Raw genomic sequence first — 19965 nt, 5'->3', positions numbered from 1 at the left:
CCCTTTGAGGTATTAGGCTTAATACGCCGCTTAGAAAGCTGGAAAGGCAATTTGCTGCTGGTCTTTCTGAAGGCTTGCTTTGTAGCGGCGCTGAGGAAGCGAGAGAATCGCGGCCGATTGAAGATTTGACTCGGGACTCAGGCAGCTGAAAAAGATTAAATTCGCGCAACGGCGAAAGGCAGGGAAGGTTGGCGCGGGCTTGTAGGCTCTCGCTTTGACGGCGGTTATTGCTTAGAAGGCGGCCTTTGTGGAATGAAGGTTCCTCGAAAGCTGGTTAGTCTAAGGTTTCGCCTTGTCGTTTTGAAGTGCACCCTTTATACAGGACAATTAGTAGTTTGTCTGTTGTAAAGAAAGTGGCTTGTTTTACGGTTGCGCAAATTGAAGTTTTGAAATTTGCAAGATAAGATTATAATCGTTATACAATTTGGAAAATATATCTAAGCAATATTTTTCTTTTTGCAGAAACTTATTACTTGTAATAATTACAATTGCGGTTATGTTTTTGCTTGTTAAATTTGCCGAGATTATAAAGTGGATTCTTTAGGGTTGCGCAAATGGAAGTTTTGATATTTGCAAGATAAAATTGGAAATCTTTGTCAATTTTTTAAATTTATTTTAGCACATTAGGATCAAGTTTACAAAATTTACCTTTTTTCTAGAAACGTATTACTTGCAAGAATTACAATTGCGGTAATGCTAGGAAAATCTGAATAGCACGAAAGTTTGTCAGAAGAATTTTCAAATAAATATATAAAAAAGTCCAAGATGTCCTGCATTACGGTTCGCGTTGGTCGCGAAGAAAAGGAGATATCGGGATTGACTCGTCGAACAACTTGCTCGGACGTTCTTCAAGCTCTACTTAAAGACAGGAAAGTGGAGCGAGGCGATGGAGATACAAGAGGAGACGAGTTTGAAGTCAACGAGAACACTCCACTGAAGGAGCTGGCTCAGAACTACGTGGTCGTGGAGTCCTGGAGAGGATGTGAGAAGGCTCTTCCTCCAAGGACCCGCATCCTGGCTGTGTGGCAAGCCTGGGGTAAAGAGCAGTGTCATGTGAAGTTCTCACTCAAGAAGAACAAGCACACGAGATACCGTGAGACTAAGGAGCAGGATAATCAGTACAACAGCATGATCGAGAAGATGAGCGCTCAACATCCGGAAGCAATGGCGTTCCTTCACAAGCTTTCCCACGGGCAGAAGAGAAGGATTAGAAGGAACATCATGCAGTATCAGCGCGCGGTCCTCATCCAGCACACCAAGGAGACAACGGTGGAAACTAGCGAGAGCCTGCGGCGATTGGACATCGGGGAACCCGGGAGCGATTCTGCGGGAAAAGAGGCCTCGAGATCCCGCAAGCAAGTCGACAACGAGCGCGTTACAACAGTAACCCTCAGCGAGGAACAGTTTGTGGATGGAGTTGTTACAGGACCCGACTGTATACTTCACCACAGCGGGAAGAGCAAGTTCATACAGAGCGCGCTCGACAATAAGGACTTCAACCGCGAGTACACCAACTACAGAAGAAGAAACCCGCACAGAAGGCGATCCTTTATGTTGGACGACTCCGATGGGCATTCAGACCAAAACGACGTCCTATCGCCCAGCGGACTTAAACACAACGTGAGTCACTACCCTTATTGCCAGAACTCGCGGCGTCGGTCAAAGTCGTCAAGTCGCAGGCGCCGTAGGTCCAGGAACCGGCGCCATGGACGCGTATCAAAGTCAAGGCGCCAGGGAAGGCCTAGCTATAGAGCAAGCACAGATGAGACGACATCAACTGGAACCACAAGCACAGGAGCTTCGGATGTTGAATGTGAGGATTCACACAGCGCTGGTGAAGACGCTGATGATGAGAAGTCAATCAAGGCAGAGTACGGCAGCATCCGTCAGAAGATCATCCCCTACCCTAAGATGCTTCCAGCTTGTAGCGATAGTTGCAGCAGTGGAACTACAACAGCAAGCAACGCAACGACAGCCACAGATTCAAGCAGCGGAACCACAACTTGCAGTGAATCGTCAAACACAAGTGGAAGCAGTTTAAGCGGAACCAGCAGCAGTGAAATGTCGAGCAGTGCCGACTACTGCGAGGCGTTCCTGGCCAAACGCCTGGCTCCGGCGGTTCCACCCCCTCTGCCCGCCAAGGCTGTGGTCCAGGAGAAGACCAAGACGTCCGGGAACAGCGGCGCCGCCAAGCTTTTCCGCAAGGTGGCGGGCCCTAACTTCAAGCCCGCTCACAGCATTATCGGTTCGTTTAGAAAGAAGAAGCGCTCCCCCACCCCAGCGCAAGAAGTAATCGCCCCTAAAGCGTCAAGTATGACCAGCAGCAAGGCAGCAGCGACTGGCAAGCGTACAGTTACCTTCGCAGCCTCACCACCCACGCATAAGGGCCGCTCCAAGGAGTCTAGCGTTCCGGCGGCGAAAGAGGTTAAGAACTCCAGGAGTGCCTCACCCAAACCCGCACAAACGACCACCAAATCGAGCGCTAATGGAGTATGTCACCTTGAAGCAAAACGACCGGCTGTTGATGTCAACGCTAACGAGCAAAAGCAGAACGATTCAGGTTGGTTAACTTTTAATGTTTACCATAGATTAACTAGAATAAACGAATTCGTTAAAAATATTCAGCAAAGCTAAAATATAAAGTCCAAAATTTAGGGGGATAAAGACGATTTTTGTACGATTACTTTCACTAGTATTATAAACGTTAAAAACGTTTTTGTGGGGAGAGAAAAATACACCATACGGTTTGCCAGACTATATAAGCTGCCTAAAATACATCTACAGGTTCCAAAAACATTAATTTTTACATGGTTCGTGTGGTAATTAGGCTAATCACATAGCATCCGATTGTTATGAGCGTTTTAGCTTTTACAAATTGTCGGAGGCGGAGTCGATTTAACGCTCGTAAGAAGGCGATCGTTTAAAAATCGGCGATAACGAATTGGGTTAACTGCAGTTTTGCGCCCAACATAATCACTGTGCCTTGCCCGATAAAAACCGCCACCCTTTGTTGACGAGGCCAGAAGGCCAATTAAAAGTGACAACAATTGCTGGTCGATGTGCAGTGTGACGCCAGGCAACCTGGAAGATGTCCCGAGCGCTTTTTAACATGTTAATCGCTTCTGTCTGCGACCTGAAATTGGGACAAAGGTGCGGTAGAAGGCAAGAGCTCTGCACCTTTTGTCTACTGGGGTCTATTGGTCTGGCATTGCGCAACTTCTAAATATTGCCCTTCGCTATTGCTTTCTTATCAAAGACCTAAGCACACTTTACTGGCGCAATCAAATAAGAATGCAGATACTGTGCTGTTGTTTATTTGCGGATTGGTTTAACTTTGCTTTGGGCACTCGAAATATAAATCCAGTAAGAATAAGACAGGTATTCTTTAATCGTAAGACTGTTACCTGATTGTCGATGAATCAATAATAATAACATAAATAGGGCAGCTTGTTTATTTGCTGACTGATTAAACTCTTTTCAAATGCTCAAAATACAAATCTAAAAAGAATAGGGCAGCTTGTTTATTTGCGTTTTGGAAACTTACAACGTCGCCGTTTCTTATTGGAAAGCATGTAAACACGCCTGTCACAATAATCCAAGTGGATCATTCGAAAGTTAGAAAAGACAAACACGAGAAATGAAAGCGATTGTTTGTGATTCGAAAGCAGAAGCTCTCGGCGTGTTTACTTGTTACGCCATAGAAGTTTACGCGAATTGTAAACAATTCGAGTGTTCTGGCAGACATAAGGCTTACGAAGGCGGCCCTAGTGTTCATGGCGATACTAAAGCAAGCCAGTTCCAAGAATACGGTTTAGAATCGCTCATTTCAAAGCAACTACTGAGTATTTGTTTCAATATTAAAGCCCTTACGTAAGTTTGCAGAATTCTGTTAACGTTTAAATAAATCTTTATTCATTTTTAACATGTTACCTATTTCGATATGGACTTTGACATACATTTGCCTCCAGCCATTATCTTAAGATTCGAAACGTTAAAAACGCTACCTACTTCTGTATGGGCTTTAATATTCATTCAAGTCTAGCTACAATCTCTAGGCATTGCTCCAAAAAGTTAAGTTTTTTGTTCGAGGCACGAACGTGTAAAATATCCACCCGGTGCGTGTCCCACATTTATCAGCAAGTCTAGGAATAGGCTTTCGCACAGCGTCAAATAACCGCTTATTTACCCACGCGATCACAAGGCCCCCTTTATGCCTTTGCAACCAGAGCAGGGAATCTTTAGCAATGGCTGCTTTGGTAACATCAAGCCCAGAGAGAAGTATGCACAGTGTCAACACCATGCGACTTCTTTTATCGCGCCTGTGCGCCAAAGCGGTGCCGGGACCCTGGTTTTGAACCCCCCTGGGGCTCAGTAACCCCTAACGCCCCCTTAGGTCGGGTTACGGCGTGTTGGGCGCAAGTTTGAATGGATCGTGTCAGGACATTGGCGCCTATATAGACACCATTCAAAGTATAGCACGTGGGATGCGTAAACACATTTTAAAGGTAAACTCCTTGTTAGATTTATAAACGTGTTTACGGATGCCAAATGCTATACTTTAAGTGACAATCTCACGCTTAACCTGAAGTAATTGCAGCAATATTGCTGGTTCTGCAATTGCGAAACCGTTGTGTACTCACTGAAAAATCGCCAAAGCTGTCAATTAGCCATGAGTAAGCTCAACCCTATTTTCCCCTCAAATACAAAGACCATCTGCCAGCTATTGACGTTATAAACACTAAATATTGGTGCAAATTAGCGATTTTACGCACTTATAACTAAAGGCGTTTTGCAGAAATCGCTCGCTAATGTTATGACGGCTCGCGTATATCACCTAGCGGATGTTTTATATACACCCAAAACCCACAACAGCGTTTTGCCTAAAACTAGTTCTGCAAATTTCAAGGCATAATCCATAGATTATACTAATCGTACGGATCACTTAACAGGGGCAATGAGACGGTAAACATAGCGATATATAATTGCAAGTAAAATGTAGTTGCGCGTTGAAAGCAATTGGCTAAATGACTGTCTAGTTGCTACAGTTAGGCAAACATGCGTTTTGCTAATGAGCCTTTTCTGAAACAAGCGATACCTTTGAATTAAAACGTTAAATCTATAGGTCGCTTTCGGTCATTACACATTGTAAGCCATAATAGACAAGAAATTCGTAAAACAAACTGATTTTCACCTTTTAAGCTTACTTCGATATATTTGCGTAATATCATCGGTGACTTTGGCGTCAGATTTTCCGGCACTTAAAAGTCACCAAGGCTTAAAAAGGAAAAACTCAGTCGGAATTGATCTGTTTAAATTCTGGGTCAAATCTGAAAGCCATCAAATGCTAGCATCCGATATCTTCAATTGGTCACGCCAGTCTCATATCAGATCGGGCATCATTGCGCCCGAGATTTAGCTGATCTTAATCCATTTGGCCGCGAACCAAACGCCGTAACACAATCCTGATTGATACCTCGCCTGACATTCAAGGCCACACCAAATCCCTAAGTCGCCCGGAAAAGATAGTTTTCGACGAAATGTAAACTAGAAGACCAGCGGTCGGGAAATTTACCTTGAATTAAGCGAGGGTGATCAAACAAGGTGGAAGTGGTAGTTGGTTGGGCGAGCGATAATCACCAAGATTAGGTGTCGCTTATTATTATCACCTATAACCTCAATGGTTCAGTTCCAAATCAAAGCTCAATTATGGAAAATAATGCAAAGTAATGAATCTTAAAGACAAAAAGATTGATAAATACCTTTCGATACCTACTTGTATCACATCAGTTAATGCATTAGTTTAATTAGAAGGACCAAACTCACGCCTTTATAAGCAAAGGAAATAAGTGCAGATTTCGTTTGTTTAATACATTCTTGGGTTTAAAATGCAAACACTTTAATGTTAAATAGCAAATTTAATTCTAGCAAACCTACGCGGACTTTGTTAACATAGAAATAAACGCGTCGAGCGGAGCTCATTAAACTTGAATGAGCAAATTGACGCACAAGTTTTACGACATTCCGAAGAGCCATAAAGCGCCTAATTGTCGAATACGTCAAGTGCGCTTGTCGATAAAACGTCACCGCGCCAATATACGACATGATTGCACGGCGATGATGCATTTTTAACACCTTCGGGAAAACGCGAAAAATGCCTTCGATCATTGGCAAGTATGTTCCCACGATTTGACAAAGAGCTTCACAGAGCGTTGCTGTAATTGAAGGCTCGTCAGTCGAGCAGTGATAGCGCGGCGAAATGCCAGACACGTTTGTGTTTTGAGGGAGCTCAAAGTCGTGAACATGTGTTCCTTGCGCCAGGCGACAACTTGTAATTGCAGTTCATCTCCAAACTTCTATCGAGTTACGAGGTTTACAAACACGCGTGTATAATAAACAGGATGAATGGTTGTGATAAAGATTTCACACCCCACTCTCCGATTGCGTTGTTACATTTCAAGCGATATCGAAGAACTAATATAGAAAGAATACACAGCCAAACTCCTTCTTTAATATGAAAATCTTGAATTTAGTAAAAGAAAGTAATTTAAAAAAAAAACTGTTGCACAAGTTTTGAAACACTTTTATTTAAATAACGTAACTGTGCTAACTGTAATAAACAAGCAATGTTAGACAACTGAATAGAGTTCTCTTTCAAACCCGTTTTTATTAATTTTGAATTGAGAAACTGCCCCATTCATGTCCACCGTGATAAGACCACACAAAATGACCTTTTGTCCACGCCTAAGTCCGAGTATTTTCGCGTGCTTACCACCCACACACTTCAACATTGCGCCAGGCGTCAGCAAGTCATTTGAAAGCGTGATAAACTGGGGGAAATCACTCAGCGAAGTGCAATATCGGACTCTCCCCTCTATAGCGCTTCATAACGCCTTTGAATAGCCCGAATATGCGCCTTTGATTTTTAACAGACGCGCTAGCATGCACTGCAGCCTTAAATGGGAGTGAAATCAGAAGAAAATATTTATTGTTCAGTAAAGTTGCAAATATATTACAATTCTAGTTAAATATTCGTTTTTGATATTCTTCGGGTTTTTGATATTTCTTTGGGTTTTAGTATAACTTTAAAAACACCAAATTATTAGGCATGTCTGATTGGCACTGGTTTGGTAAAATAATTTGGCTCAATATCACAATGACATCACCCACATTTTCCAAAAAAATCCCCTTCCTGTCTTTGGCGATTTTTTAATAACTTGTACTTTCCGTTGACTTTCGGGCATTCCTTATGCGCGTTAAACATGAGTGGGCAGCACTTGAAGTGGCTCTCAGGCAGTCATTAAGCTTTGATGCGCTTGAGTATAGCAACGGCCCGCCTTGAATTATTAGGCCGGACACTTGTCATTTCAGTTGGACGCGTCTTTCTCATTATATAGAGCCACCTTAGGCGTGTGGGACTGCTTTAGGAGGCCGCCAACGCTTTACCAAGCCCTTGTAGACCACATATAAAACGAAAGCTGGAACTAATAACCAAACGGGGTGTGTGAAGCGATTATACACTTCAGCGGAACCGTTTTACCAAAATTACATTTAAATGGATAAAATCAATTTTATTATTTAATCTTTTTAAAGAAGTACTCGCCTAATCTAAAACTGCGGTCACCATTTGGTAGCACACCGCAGCCTGTTTTACCTAGTTGAAGTGACGTAGTTATTTGCAAATCCTCTTGGTATTAGGGCCCGTCAGTCACTGATGGTTGTTATCAGGGCGCGGGAAATCGTTGGACTATCAATAACTTCATGCAGACAACAGCCTCGTCCAAACGATAGTTTAACAAGGCCTCGTACGCGAGAAATGAGGACTTGTCAAACATTGGCTGATTATTAACACTTTACAGTTTGTACAATCGACGGGTACCCTATGTTTGAACAAACAGCTACATTCGTCGAATTTTAAGTTAAATGTGTTTGAACTAGCTATGGGATCCATAGATGCCTTCGTGGTTGTTTAACCGTTTGGCTTGTTACAACAGGGCATTTCTGCCAACGATAAACACAATCTGCACACAAATCCTTGCATTTATCAGGCCACAGTCAACACTTCACCGTTCGCCGCCATCTTAATCAATCAAAATTGAGCCATTTCACGCAAAGTTTACCCCGGTCAGCAGATAGCTGCTGGTGTTGTCTGTCATTATTACTTCCTATAACGCCCACGTAAAGTCGGCTAAGAAAACAAAAACAACCTTTATAGCGCGGTTCCGGGGCCCCTGAAATAACAGCGGTTCCAACAACAGGGGTGACAATCGGCCCCGGGGTATAAACACCCCTGGCGCCACGCTTAAGCCCGTCGATTGTAAAAGTGTCACCTTGGCGGTGTTTAAGTGAGATTGCGGTCTATCTCTGTAAATGTGAAGCTTACTGCGGCTATCCTCTTTCATAACAAGCCTGATTGAGGCTTTAAACAGGGTTTCTCGCGCGTTGGAAATAATAGTCGCGATTGGAAAGCGAGTGATTGGATTAATACGTTTCTGTTCACGCATTTGTAAGGTGAGCTTACTGGCCACGTGTAAAACTACAACAGCAATATTTAATTTTTTGCCGCAGTTAAATAGACCTGTAAATAAATGAGATTTATTTTTGCTAAAAAAATGTAAAAGAAAAAAAAAGTGTTGAAGGTATTAAAAGGGTTAAAACTAAAAAAGGCATATTAAAAAATTATATTTTAAAAAATTAAAAAAATATTTATATATTTCGAAAAACGCTATTTCAAAGAAGAATCGTTTTAAAAAAGCACATATTAACTAGAATTTGGCATTCCGAACAAATTAGTAAACATTTACCGGCATTTCCGTAACACAAGAATGAGTTACAATTTCCATAAACCCTTGAAACATATTCTTATCAGCTCGGCTATTTTTACTCCATGAATGACGAGCGGTGTAATATGTAGCTACAAGTGCCACACATTCGCGGTATGCGTTACGGCCAACCATATCGTGTTAGTCCCACGATAGCAACATGTAGCGAACCATTTTAACTCATTCCGCACTTATCTGCTCGAATCACGTGAACAAGAAGGTTGTGACGAATCCTAAACGTAGCTTAACATGGCTGTGAATTCAAAAGATGCACACCGTTTGTGATGTCATCATTGTGAATGTGTTAAAACATAAAGTTGCGTAATTGAAACGTGTTCTAAACGTTGTAGGCTTTTAGGAGTAACTTAGTTTGGTTAACATTGGTTAGATATCACACGCAAGCCTATCATCGCCTATTTTGGGAGAAGTTTTGTCAAACAAGTTTCGCGGTTTCTTAGTTTCGTGTTAGAGTGACTTGCATCAGAGATACGACACCGCGAACATCTGCTGTAACATTCAACTACAAACGAACAGGAATGTTAACTAAACAAGCAAAATACAACACCATAAAAATACCCACTCAAAATAACTGCTAATTAACACACGCCCTCAAACACCAAAACAGGTAAAAAGGGATTCGGTCCAGTTTTGAGTCAATCTTCTCTATTTATTATGTCACGGTGGCAGCTAGACGTACGTCATTGCCACACATATTGGCTTCGAAATAGATTCCGCGATAAAAACGCAACGTTTGTAGCAAAGCGCCTTCGCCGATCCGCTACTGACAGATTTAAGCTAGCGCGTGTTTGTAGTTTTAAGGGTTCGACGCGGTTTTTTAGCGCGAATAGAGGGCCCTGGGGCGGACTTAGAGCAATAACTGGGGCATTTTGGGCGCGGCGACCAAAATGCCCCCTCATATCGGCCCCTTGTGGCGATTTAAGCGCTTCAAATCATGTTTATATTAGAGGGTGGGGCTTAGTAATGCGAGGGGGACACGCGAGGTGTAATTGGATAATTTGTGTTGGGGTTTAAAGCCACGAGGCCCCTACGCATTCAGCTAGACCTGCCCTTTTCCCCGGCGCTTCTAACCCACGATAAAGCCACCGTAAGCGCTCTTAAGGAATGTTAATCATTATTCGATATAAGCACGTAATGTCTCCCCGGCCCTGCCCACTTTTTCGGGGGGAAACTTCTATTTCTGGCCTATTTTTCCGCCTGATTTCCGCGCCAATTTGATGGCGATCGGATGAAGTCGCCTTTAAAGAGCAGATCAAATTGCAGAACTTGCACTTTGCTGCAAACTCACCAAAACACACAGAAGCCGCATTGTGTGGCGAAATCGCGTGACAGTTCGCGAGCGGAATCGTGCCTTTTGGCCACTGGACGATTTATTATCGGATTATGAGTTATTATTTCATCGAATTATAACTCGCGCGGATTGGAATTGGATTGTGGCAACTTTGTAGCCAATTTTGGTATGAAACGAGAGCAATTTAGTTTTTAACAAGGTTTTAAGTCCAATATTTTTTTATTTTTTACGGATATAGAGCGATTATTTAGTTTCTCGGATATTTTTTTATGTATTTCGTTGGTTAAAAGTTGGACTTGTGTGTTTAAACCTTTTAATTTTTTGGGAGCCAACCTTAAAAACACATCGACGCATGGAAAGTTGCGGAAGTTTATTTATGCGACAATGAAAGCGTAACCGTCTTTTCCTATACGTAAAAGCACACGCGTGACCACGGTTTATGGAGGTGGCCTGATAATTATGCCGAAGACCAAAAGGGAATAATTGAGCGAAAGTCGCCCATTTCCTGTTTAAATGTCGCAGTGCAATGATGGGTGGCGAGTTATGGGAGGGACTATAAACAAGTTAAGAGTGCCAGCAAGGTCCATTAGCTTTCCTTGGTTGCTGCTTATGCGTGCCTGACCTAAGGGAGCGTACTTGAATTTTGAAAACTTTAAAAACGCACCAAAAACGCAAAACTAACGTTTTTTTTACATTCCATTGGTCAAGAGTTTATTTTATAATGTGTGATGACCGCCTATTTAGGGTTAAAATTGCCAGCCTATTTTAATCAACAACTCAATTAAAATAAACGACATAGCCCCTTCATTAACCATGAATAAAGCTGGAAAATAAAATTTAATTTTGTTGTAGAAAAATCTACATTTTGATTATTGTCATACACTACCTTTGCGTAAAAAATCGAATTTAATTTCTGTACACAAAACCAACCAAATATGAACATTTTAAAAAAATCGCGTGCAGCCAATCCCAACCTTAACTCAGTGACGCTTTTAAGTTTATCCAGGCTACCCCGTTAATACTATAGGTTGTAGGTCGTCGCTTTTAATGGACGCTCCCTCAAATCACAGGGCGTAAATCTCCGGTCACGCCGACCCGTTAATTCCCGCTGAGCGTGAAAAGATGCGGCCCTTTGTTGTTGGTCGCGCGCGCATTCCACAAAAATCCAGGCCAGCGGTGACCCGGTATTTTACGCGACAGATGTTGCGATGTTTTTGGAGATTTTTCTGGTAAACTTCACTTGAGAGAATTTGTAAAATGCATTCGGTTTGGTTAAGGCGGCATTTCACACACTTTTTTGTGTTTCAATACGAATTAACGTATTTTACGAACGAGTGCAAGACGTAATTTTTAAGCTAAGCTACAAGGGTTATTTGGATTACACATTTCTATTACTTTTTATATACATTCAAGTATTTTAGGCGCATTTCACAGCTGTGTTTGTGACGCAATAGCTTATTACGCGTGCGACTTGAGACAAACTCGAGGGCTTCAGATTTAGGGATGATCATAAAGTTCATGCGTCTTTAGACTTATAACCCTGACTTAAGTACGATGGTCGCGCGAGATAAACACACACACGCGTACGTACGCAATAACGCACGCTCGCGCACACACACACGCACTGGGCAGATGTTATCGATTCCGCGAAGCGCTGCAAATCTTCCGTTTGTGCCGGCGCCGTTTGAAAGTGCTGTGCAAACAAAAGCCAGATCGCGACCCTAGAAGTTTAAGGACGGAAGTGTTTGTGTACACAAAACGTAGCCGCTATGCGCTTAATTAAATAACGCTGTTGTAGAGTTTCAAGGCAAAAGTGAGGTATGCGAAGCTATAGCCCTACTAGAAAGGCGCGTTTGAACTTGCGAGATTGCATCTTAAAATATCTTGCATGAAAATCCTTGCGCCTCTCATTATCTCACGATACAAATCACATCTGGTGGATACACAGGGACAGGAGTGGCACGCGATGGCATTTCGTCGACTCACCTTCCCAACTAATAACTTAAAAATGAGCGGCAACCCCCTTTTCCGCGTGCCGCTTGACGGTTTTATCAAAGTTCACGCCGCTCCTGAGTATTAGGTGTCCCTGCAAGTTGGCAAATTTGCCCAAAAATAGCCACTCGCCATCGCGATAAAAACGCGATTTGCATTACGACATCGCAAAAGTGACTTGACTCATTTCGAACAAGTTTCGCTGAGAAATCTTGATTGGAGATAAAGAGACAGTTTTCCATGTAAAACTTGAGGGTGTTTCTGGGCGTGGCTAAAAATAGCCTTTCTGTTTCGAATTCCTCGATAAAAATATCGTGTTTACCCTTGGCCGTAATCCTGCTTGTCAAAGCTTTGACGGATAAATGTGGCGACGCACTTAGCACAAGGTATAGGCCCAGAACGTCGCGTGTAAAAGACGTGCAGAATGCGCGGGCCAGAGCTGAACCGTAACGCGTCTTGCAATGAAGCGTCCTGCCACAGTAACACCCTCTCACGCAACTCAAGGGCACACTTTGAGCGGCTAGAAAACACAAAACACAGCCACCCACAACTCTGGCAGCAGCACGAAAGTCAAGTCTCAACAACATATTTTGCCACGTAAACGATTTAAAAGCTTTTAATGCAGCTTAGGTAGGCTAACGAGATAACTAGTTTAAAAGTTTACTAAACTGGAATTTTGTGGGGTTGATGAAAAATCATGTTAGTTTTAGACAAAGAACGTTTTAAATTCTAATGCCATTGCTTCTCTAAAATCAAAATGCAAATGTTTGTCTTAAACATTTTATTTTTGCTTATTGAACTTCCATTATTTCTGCTGTAAATTCTATTCTTCCTCTTGTGAACTCCATTGTTCCTCTTGTATATCCTATTGTTCGTTTTCCAGAAGCCGAAACGAAGAGCCTTGAGAAGTGGAAGCAGATCATCCTTTCCCAGGATCGTCTCCTCAAAGAGAAGGAGAATAAGATCGCATCCACCAACGTCGAGATCCAGAAGATTGAGACAGAGGTTCATCGATGTAGATCACAAGCTCACGGGAAGAATTACGTCCAGGTAAACATCTTTTGTCTTTCAATGGAAGCTTTATATTCTGTTGGAAAACCTATTTTAAGCGATTTTTCCATGACAGTTGTCTGCGTTCAGTGGAAAGTTAGATTAATCTTACTGTTGTCTGATTTAAAAATACTTGATCATCCTTATGTCTGGGCCCGAGGATATTTTAAGATGAACTAATTAAAGCTAAAACATGATTTCTCTTATTTGTTTTTTGCTAACGTTTTCTCTCTTTTTAGGACACATATTTGTCCGGCTGTGGTCTCCCCCCTTCTGAAAAAGATGGAAAGATGCGACTGACATCCAAAGCTCGCAAACCGGCTCAGTGGATCGCTGAGAGCCAGGACTCCGCCTCCCTGGAGGAATACGTGGATGCTTGCCAGAAGGTTGTAGAGATGCAGATCAAGATCGAAGAGAACAAGCGTCAGTTCGAAATCCTCCTCCAAGAGATGCAGGATGAGGTATGGAGAGCTTCTTCCGCGGAAGAGTCCTCCCAAAATCCCTTCACAGCGGCTGCGTCCGCACTTGGACTCGTCCAACACAAAAACGAGGACTCCAGTGATGACGAGTCCTCCACGAGGCACGAATCCTTGTCTGTGTCTTCCGGGAAGAAAAGGAAAGACTCCTCCTCGGAGCGTGAGAAGCTGGCGGCTGCTGAGGCGACTCTCGAGGTCGAGAAGTCCAACAACGAGCTGGAGGCGAACCTCTACCTCAGTCTACGACTCTCCTCCGAGCTCCAGGATGTGGAGCAGAAGCTGGAGACCTCTCACAGCGTCCTCCAGGTAAAAATAACTCCCAAACATGAAACCATAAACTTACATGTATATATCAGAGCAAGAAATCCTAAAAAAAATTAGTTCTTCGAAATTAAAAAAAAAATTCTAAGCAAAACAAAAAAAAAGATAAGGGCTGTTCTCAATATTCTTTAAATAAATATGAAAATTAACCGTGAAAATCTGGTATATCTTCAGCAAAAAATAAACCTTTACAAAGAAATAAAAGCAAGTGCCTCAATTCCACTTTCATTAATTTTAAAATGCCATCTCCCTTGAACCAACATCTAATAATATTTTATATTGTTTTCAGGCCAAGGGTGAAACCCTTCTTGCCATGGTCCGAGGTTTGGCCGAGTCGCCCGAGGGGATTTCCCCGGAACTCTGGGAAGAGTATGGGGAGCTTTTGAGCGCTTACGACGACGAAGTGACGCTGCAAAGATACCTCAACGCACAAGCTGAAGCGAGCGAGGAAACTGATCCAAAACCCTCCGGAGATCAATCCTCGAGAACCGACACACCCGATGTCCTCCTTAATGAGGAAGAGGACCCATCATCACCAACCAAATCCGCTCTGCACCACGCCCTGTCGCCATGGTTATGGTGTGAGCATTGCAAATTGGAGCTTGAGCATCAACAGATGGGTCATCCATTCAACGGACTCACTCCACCCGCGTCTCCCCACTGGCTCAGCCACGCTAACGTTCCTCTCAACTTATCAGAGCTTCCTCTTCCTATTCCAAGCCCAGTTAAAGCTCCTCCGCAAGCATCAAGGTCCCTGGCTCCTCTGTTGCCAATGCCGCCGATCCCGGATAACGACAGCGATTATGACGATCTTCCGAGCATCAAACTAGGAGATGCCACCTCGACCATCATAAGCACAGAGAACGCGATTCCGCGTGGAATGGTGCTAAGACATTCGGGACGCCACCAGAACAACAAGTCAGACTCCACAAAGATCACAACGCCGTTCAAGGACTACTTGGCTGTTAACAGGAACAGCTGCGCCAACAATACTGACGACTCCGGCAATGCTTCGGCAACCAGCAGCCAGGCTAGCACCAACAGTGATGGTGGCAGTATTGATATGGGAAGCAGGAACAGTAGCTGCGATGGTGGAAGTCCGAGACCTTCTCCTTGCCTTGGAGCAGAGAGCCAGGACTCCGGATCCTCATCTCCGTTCTTTGTTCGCGGGAACGTGAAGCGTGGAAGCAGGAGATCGCGGTTTCCATTTCCTCCGAAGAGCGACGACGCTTCCAAGTCTCCCATGAGGTTGGCTCAGCAACGTAGCTCAAGTCAACCTGACAAGCCCATAATCCCACCAAAGCCCAACTCCATGAAGTCGCACATTGATGTGAAGCGACTGCAGAGCCAGGGTTGCAACGAGGCTGACCGTTTGGCAGAGCAGGGCAAGCTGCTTCGTCGTAACAGCGGGAAACTGAAGCGAAACCCGCTGCTGATTGAGGATAAGCAGTTCACGCGAAGAGCCACAAGTTTCGGCAAGGGAGGAATCGGTAACGGTGCGCTTCCAAACAGGTTAAACGGCATCGTTGGCCAGCCTATTGTGCGCAATTCCCACTGCGATTTGCGGCCAAACAAAGGCGCAACAAAACCAAAGGTCTCGTCCAAACCAAACCAACCAAAGCTACTGAAACCAGGCCGCTATATCCCCTCACCTGTTGACCTCCTTTCAACCAAGTCAGTGGTGGCTTCAGCACCTTGTTCTCCCTTCTACACCGACCAGAAGGCGTTCCCGCGTCGTGTTTTAGTTCCTGGAGATGTGAAGCGACGAATTCACAGCGATAACTACGACAACGATTCGGACACAGGCCTTAGCTCTTTACATAGCGCTGACTCCGATCTCGCTATGTATTCCGAAACCTTGGTGTAACTTAGTTCACGCCTCTTTATCTTGCCTTACAACACCCGCACGCTAGGTTCGCACTTTTACTATTAAAACCTATGGTTTTTAGACCAAACCTGTAACTTTCGAATGTAAATGTGTCTACCTGTTGCCACGTGTTGTAAATCCCGCCAAAGTTAACCGAGCGTAACGAACTGTGATTGCGACATTTCTAGTTGTAACGTCACGTGACAAACGCGCCGCGTCATCAATCAACGTGGCGCGAAAACAGAAACTCTGACTGGGCCAAAATCGACTTGCCGATGAGCGCCCATTCTTGTGTAATATAGATTTCACCACTTGCTATTACCTCTGACCCATTATATACATATCTATATATTACGCGTTTGTTATGATTTGAAGCAATCATGCCTTCTTCCCTTTTTCCCTCATTCTCTCGCGCATTTCTCTCTTTTTTTCCTTATTGTGAGTGTTACTTTACTTTTTACCGAAGCAGCCGTTTTTTTCGCGTCTTTTTCGCTTTTGAACAAAAGCTGAAAGATCATTATCAGAAAGATCTCTTTCTGTCCAGTTCCATTTATCTTCTCACGTTTTTTTTCACGACGTAACGTTTTGTGCAACTTTGCATGCGACGTAATAAAAAACACCGAAAATCAATTACCACTTTGTCTGCGACTGAAACTTCTGAAATATTCAACAGGCAACAATTTTCGACGGAGGTATTTAGGCAGGGCTCAATTAAAGGCAAATTGAATTTTAGGGCAGGTTATAATTACCATGTAATATTAATGCTGTAATGTTGGATACTAAAATGGGGAAGAGCCAATTACTCCCCGTTCGCTTAAGAGGGAAACAGCCATCCACTCCCTATTTATAGGACATTTTATCACGAAGTTTCGCAACACAAGGTCAAACAGATCGTTAAGGTGCACTTTATGTTGTAAATCGAGTGATATTTCGATCCTGTAGGTAGCATTTCTGACTAAAATATAGCTCACATTGGAGCCAGAAATGCTAAAGGAAAGTTTACGCCTCTCTAATGCCGAATATTGTGTTAAGTTATCACACCGGATAAGTACGCTTTACTGATATACCCCAAAAGCGACAGATAGAGTACGATTTTTTAGTTATAAAACGATATAAAAGCAAAAAAACCTTTAAAGAGCTTGTGGCAACAACAAGTGCCTAAAAAGCCAGTTATTTGCCAAAAAACTGATGCTGCGTGTTTTGATTTATTACAAAGTCGTGAAAAGTGTAACACGATGATTACAGCTTGTGAGATTTAACCATAGCGTTACAGCCTATGGTGAAATTGAAAATCAATCGTGTGGTCTAAAGAGATGGGACAATCAAGTAATGACGTCATGTAGACTTGGCCTTGAAAAGTTACACCAACCATAATAGATAAGACGCAATATGCCACATTGCTAAATATAAAAGAAAGTAAATAATGGCGTAATAAATCTCAAAGGTATAAAGTCCATGTTGCACCATTATAAAAAAGTCTAGAAACCTTTTTTCGATTTTGAACAGAAGCAATCTTTCAGCCAGTGCCAGTGATATAGCAGTTTTGCCGAGTTCTAGTTAGCGATAGAGTCAAAAAAGCGAACTTAAAGTGGACGATTCTCCCATAAAATTAAGCCTATACCTCTTAAGCGACTTGAAATTGACTGATTGATCACCCATTGGTTAATTGCTCAGCTATAAAACGCCATAAGCCAAGTTAAAGTTTGAGTTTTAATTGTCAGGCCAAACTGGTTACTTTTTTACAGCAATGGCGTCATAAGGCACTTGATTTGGAAAAAAACGACAAAAAGATTGACAAGAGAAAATCAAGTAATCCCGAGGCATTGGAAACTTCCAGTAATGACAATGATTTTTAACGATAGAAAGCCTTGTTGAGAAAGTCACAAGATCTAAATGCACCGTTAATTGACACTGATGAGTCAGAGTAATTACCGAATTTGGTGAAGTAGATCACATTAAAACTGCACCTTATAGTATTAAGAATAGTAAAAGATGAATTATCATAGTAATTATTTTAAATTTGATAGAATGTGGCACGTTAAAAATAAACTTTATAAGAATAAGAATACATCTGTTGATCAGGTAATTTGACGTGCTTTAAGTTCGTTGATAGTTAAACATACGAAGTTTCATGCAGAAAGAAAACTGAGAGAATAAAAAGAAACAAAAAAAATGTTTATTACTATTTTTTTTATTCCCAGTAAAACGTTTACAAGAAAGAAATATGTACATTTTCCTGGTATTTAACTTTGATGAGTTATAGTAATAAGTGTGTTTTTAGCTAACGCCGGTATATGTTTTTGTGTAAAAAAGCTTCAAGATATCTCAGCTCAGAAAACAGTATTTTGTTGCAATACTATAAAACAATCCAATTTTGACGTCGGACAACGCTTTATTCCTCAACTTAATTAAGTTTCGTTAAATCAATCAGTTGGTAAGTTACACAAACCAACGCAAAGCACATCACAAGATGTTACACAATGTCAGCAATGTGAAAACTTAAAATTCAATAAACGAACGTGAATAAACTCGGTAAAACGACCACACAAATGTCGTCAGTTGTATTTGCTCAGTTGAACGCACATTGAGTTGGAGGGTGTGCTGCAATTGACTTGTCCTCATGGAAAAGTAATTTGAAGTCTTATGGCCTTAAAGTTCGTCACGAATTACAAGTGAAGTGGTTGAATCGTACGTGAAGCTATCGACTCCTTGAAGAACAAATTCAAGTGCACAATTACCAGCTTACTGCGCCCGAGGACTTTGGAAGAGTTGTTCTTAGCGTAGGTCGAGAAACGACACTTGTACGTCGAGAAGGAGCAAGTTGTTTTGTCCAAGCGACGCCAAGTTCACCAAGAGGGCACTCTCTCGTCTTTTAAATCTTTGTTTTAAGCAAACTTACTTTTCGGCAAATTGTACAAAACAACACAGCTTTGGAGCACAATGGCTGGAGGTTGTAGCGAGACGTACAAAGAATATCAAAGTCCGGTCTTTTAAGCAAACTAAGGTTTCGGCAAATCGCGGAAATAACAGAACTTCTTTTGACCATAGGGAAATTTACAGCCATCGCTTTGAATTCAGTTTTTACATAGAGCTTGAGTCGTACCCATTTAAAACCCTTAACTTAACGCTGATTCTGAAATAAACGGTGTTTTAAGCAAACTACAAAGCTGCGGCAAATCGTAGAATACAAAACAGAACCTCATTTGACCATATATCGAAGTCCGCAGTTGTTGCCTTGAATTCATTTTATTTACAAAAAGTATAAGTCTTCTTCCATAAACGTTGGTTTTGAAATAAAACATTGACCCTGCCTGTCGTTTGTCTACCACATACATAAGGAAAATTGGAACAATATTTGTGGATTAGCGCACGTTGAAATGTGAAAGACTGTATTGCTTTTTGGGGTAAATAAATTTAAACAAATTATGCGTTTTCTCATGCATATCTATAAAAGTTATTGAAAAGGGTAAAAGTAACTATAAAACGGAGTGGTTACACAAAAAAGTGGATTGGCAGTCTAAGTAATTATCTCATCTAACCCTCTTTTATTTGTATTGTGACAGATGCGACAGGTGATTGCTGACAGCGAGTTTTATGTTGCCGGGAATATAAATGTTTAATGGCAAAATTCGCCTCCAAAGCATGATAGATCATCGTAAAAACTGAATAGGTAGATTGAAGGAATAATGGCTCAAGGATTGATGGTTGTACGTGTCTTATTTGATGGTCCAAATTTGTTTGAGTGCGAAATATACTTCTTTTAAAATTCAAAACGATTTTTTTTGATAACTAAGGTTTACGTTTTTATCCTAAATCTAATTTTTGTAAAAACATTTTTAATGAAATGCTATTTGTACACTTTAAAAGATAGTTCGAGAAAGTTTTACAGCCACTTATATGCCTTATTTAATGTAAGGCGAATATTTACTTTTAGAAAGTGCAAAACGTGGACAAAAATATCGTCCAATAAGTGTCTTGATGTTCCATACGCAAGAAACGATCAAAGTTGTCCAGTGCTACATCAAATACTCGTCACAGGTCGAGTGACCCAAAAATACACAACCAGTCGCCACCCACGGCTCTACAAGTGCTTTCGCCCAGCTCTCAAGGAGCCTAGAAGCGGCTTGAAAG

The 19965-nt window shown here is 42.1% G+C and overlaps 1 protein-coding gene across 1 annotated transcript; it reads left to right on the top strand.

The window, feature by feature from the left end:
- The first annotated feature begins 355 nt into the window (after positions 1-355).
- On the top strand, positions 356-16441 carry LOC146157620 (uncharacterized). Its single transcript, XM_083386720.1, has 4 exons — positions 356-2560; positions 13004-13170; positions 13410-13952; positions 14257-16441. The coding sequence occupies exons 1-4, from the start codon at positions 766-768 to the stop codon at positions 15832-15834; spliced, it is 4083 nt and encodes a 1360-aa protein (XP_083242846.1). The 5' UTR covers positions 356-765; the 3' UTR covers positions 15835-16441.
- The last annotated feature ends 3524 nt before the right edge of the window (positions 16442-19965 follow it).

The sequence above is a fragment of the Ascidiella aspersa genome, chromosome 4 (genome assembly GCF_963924565.1).
Source record: "Ascidiella aspersa chromosome 4, kaAscAspe10.2, whole genome shotgun sequence".
NCBI lineage: Eukaryota > Metazoa > Chordata > Ascidiacea > Phlebobranchia > Ascidiidae > Ascidiella > Ascidiella aspersa.
Note: the sequence above shows the minus strand (reverse complement) of the source record. Positions and strands in the feature narration are given on the sequence as shown.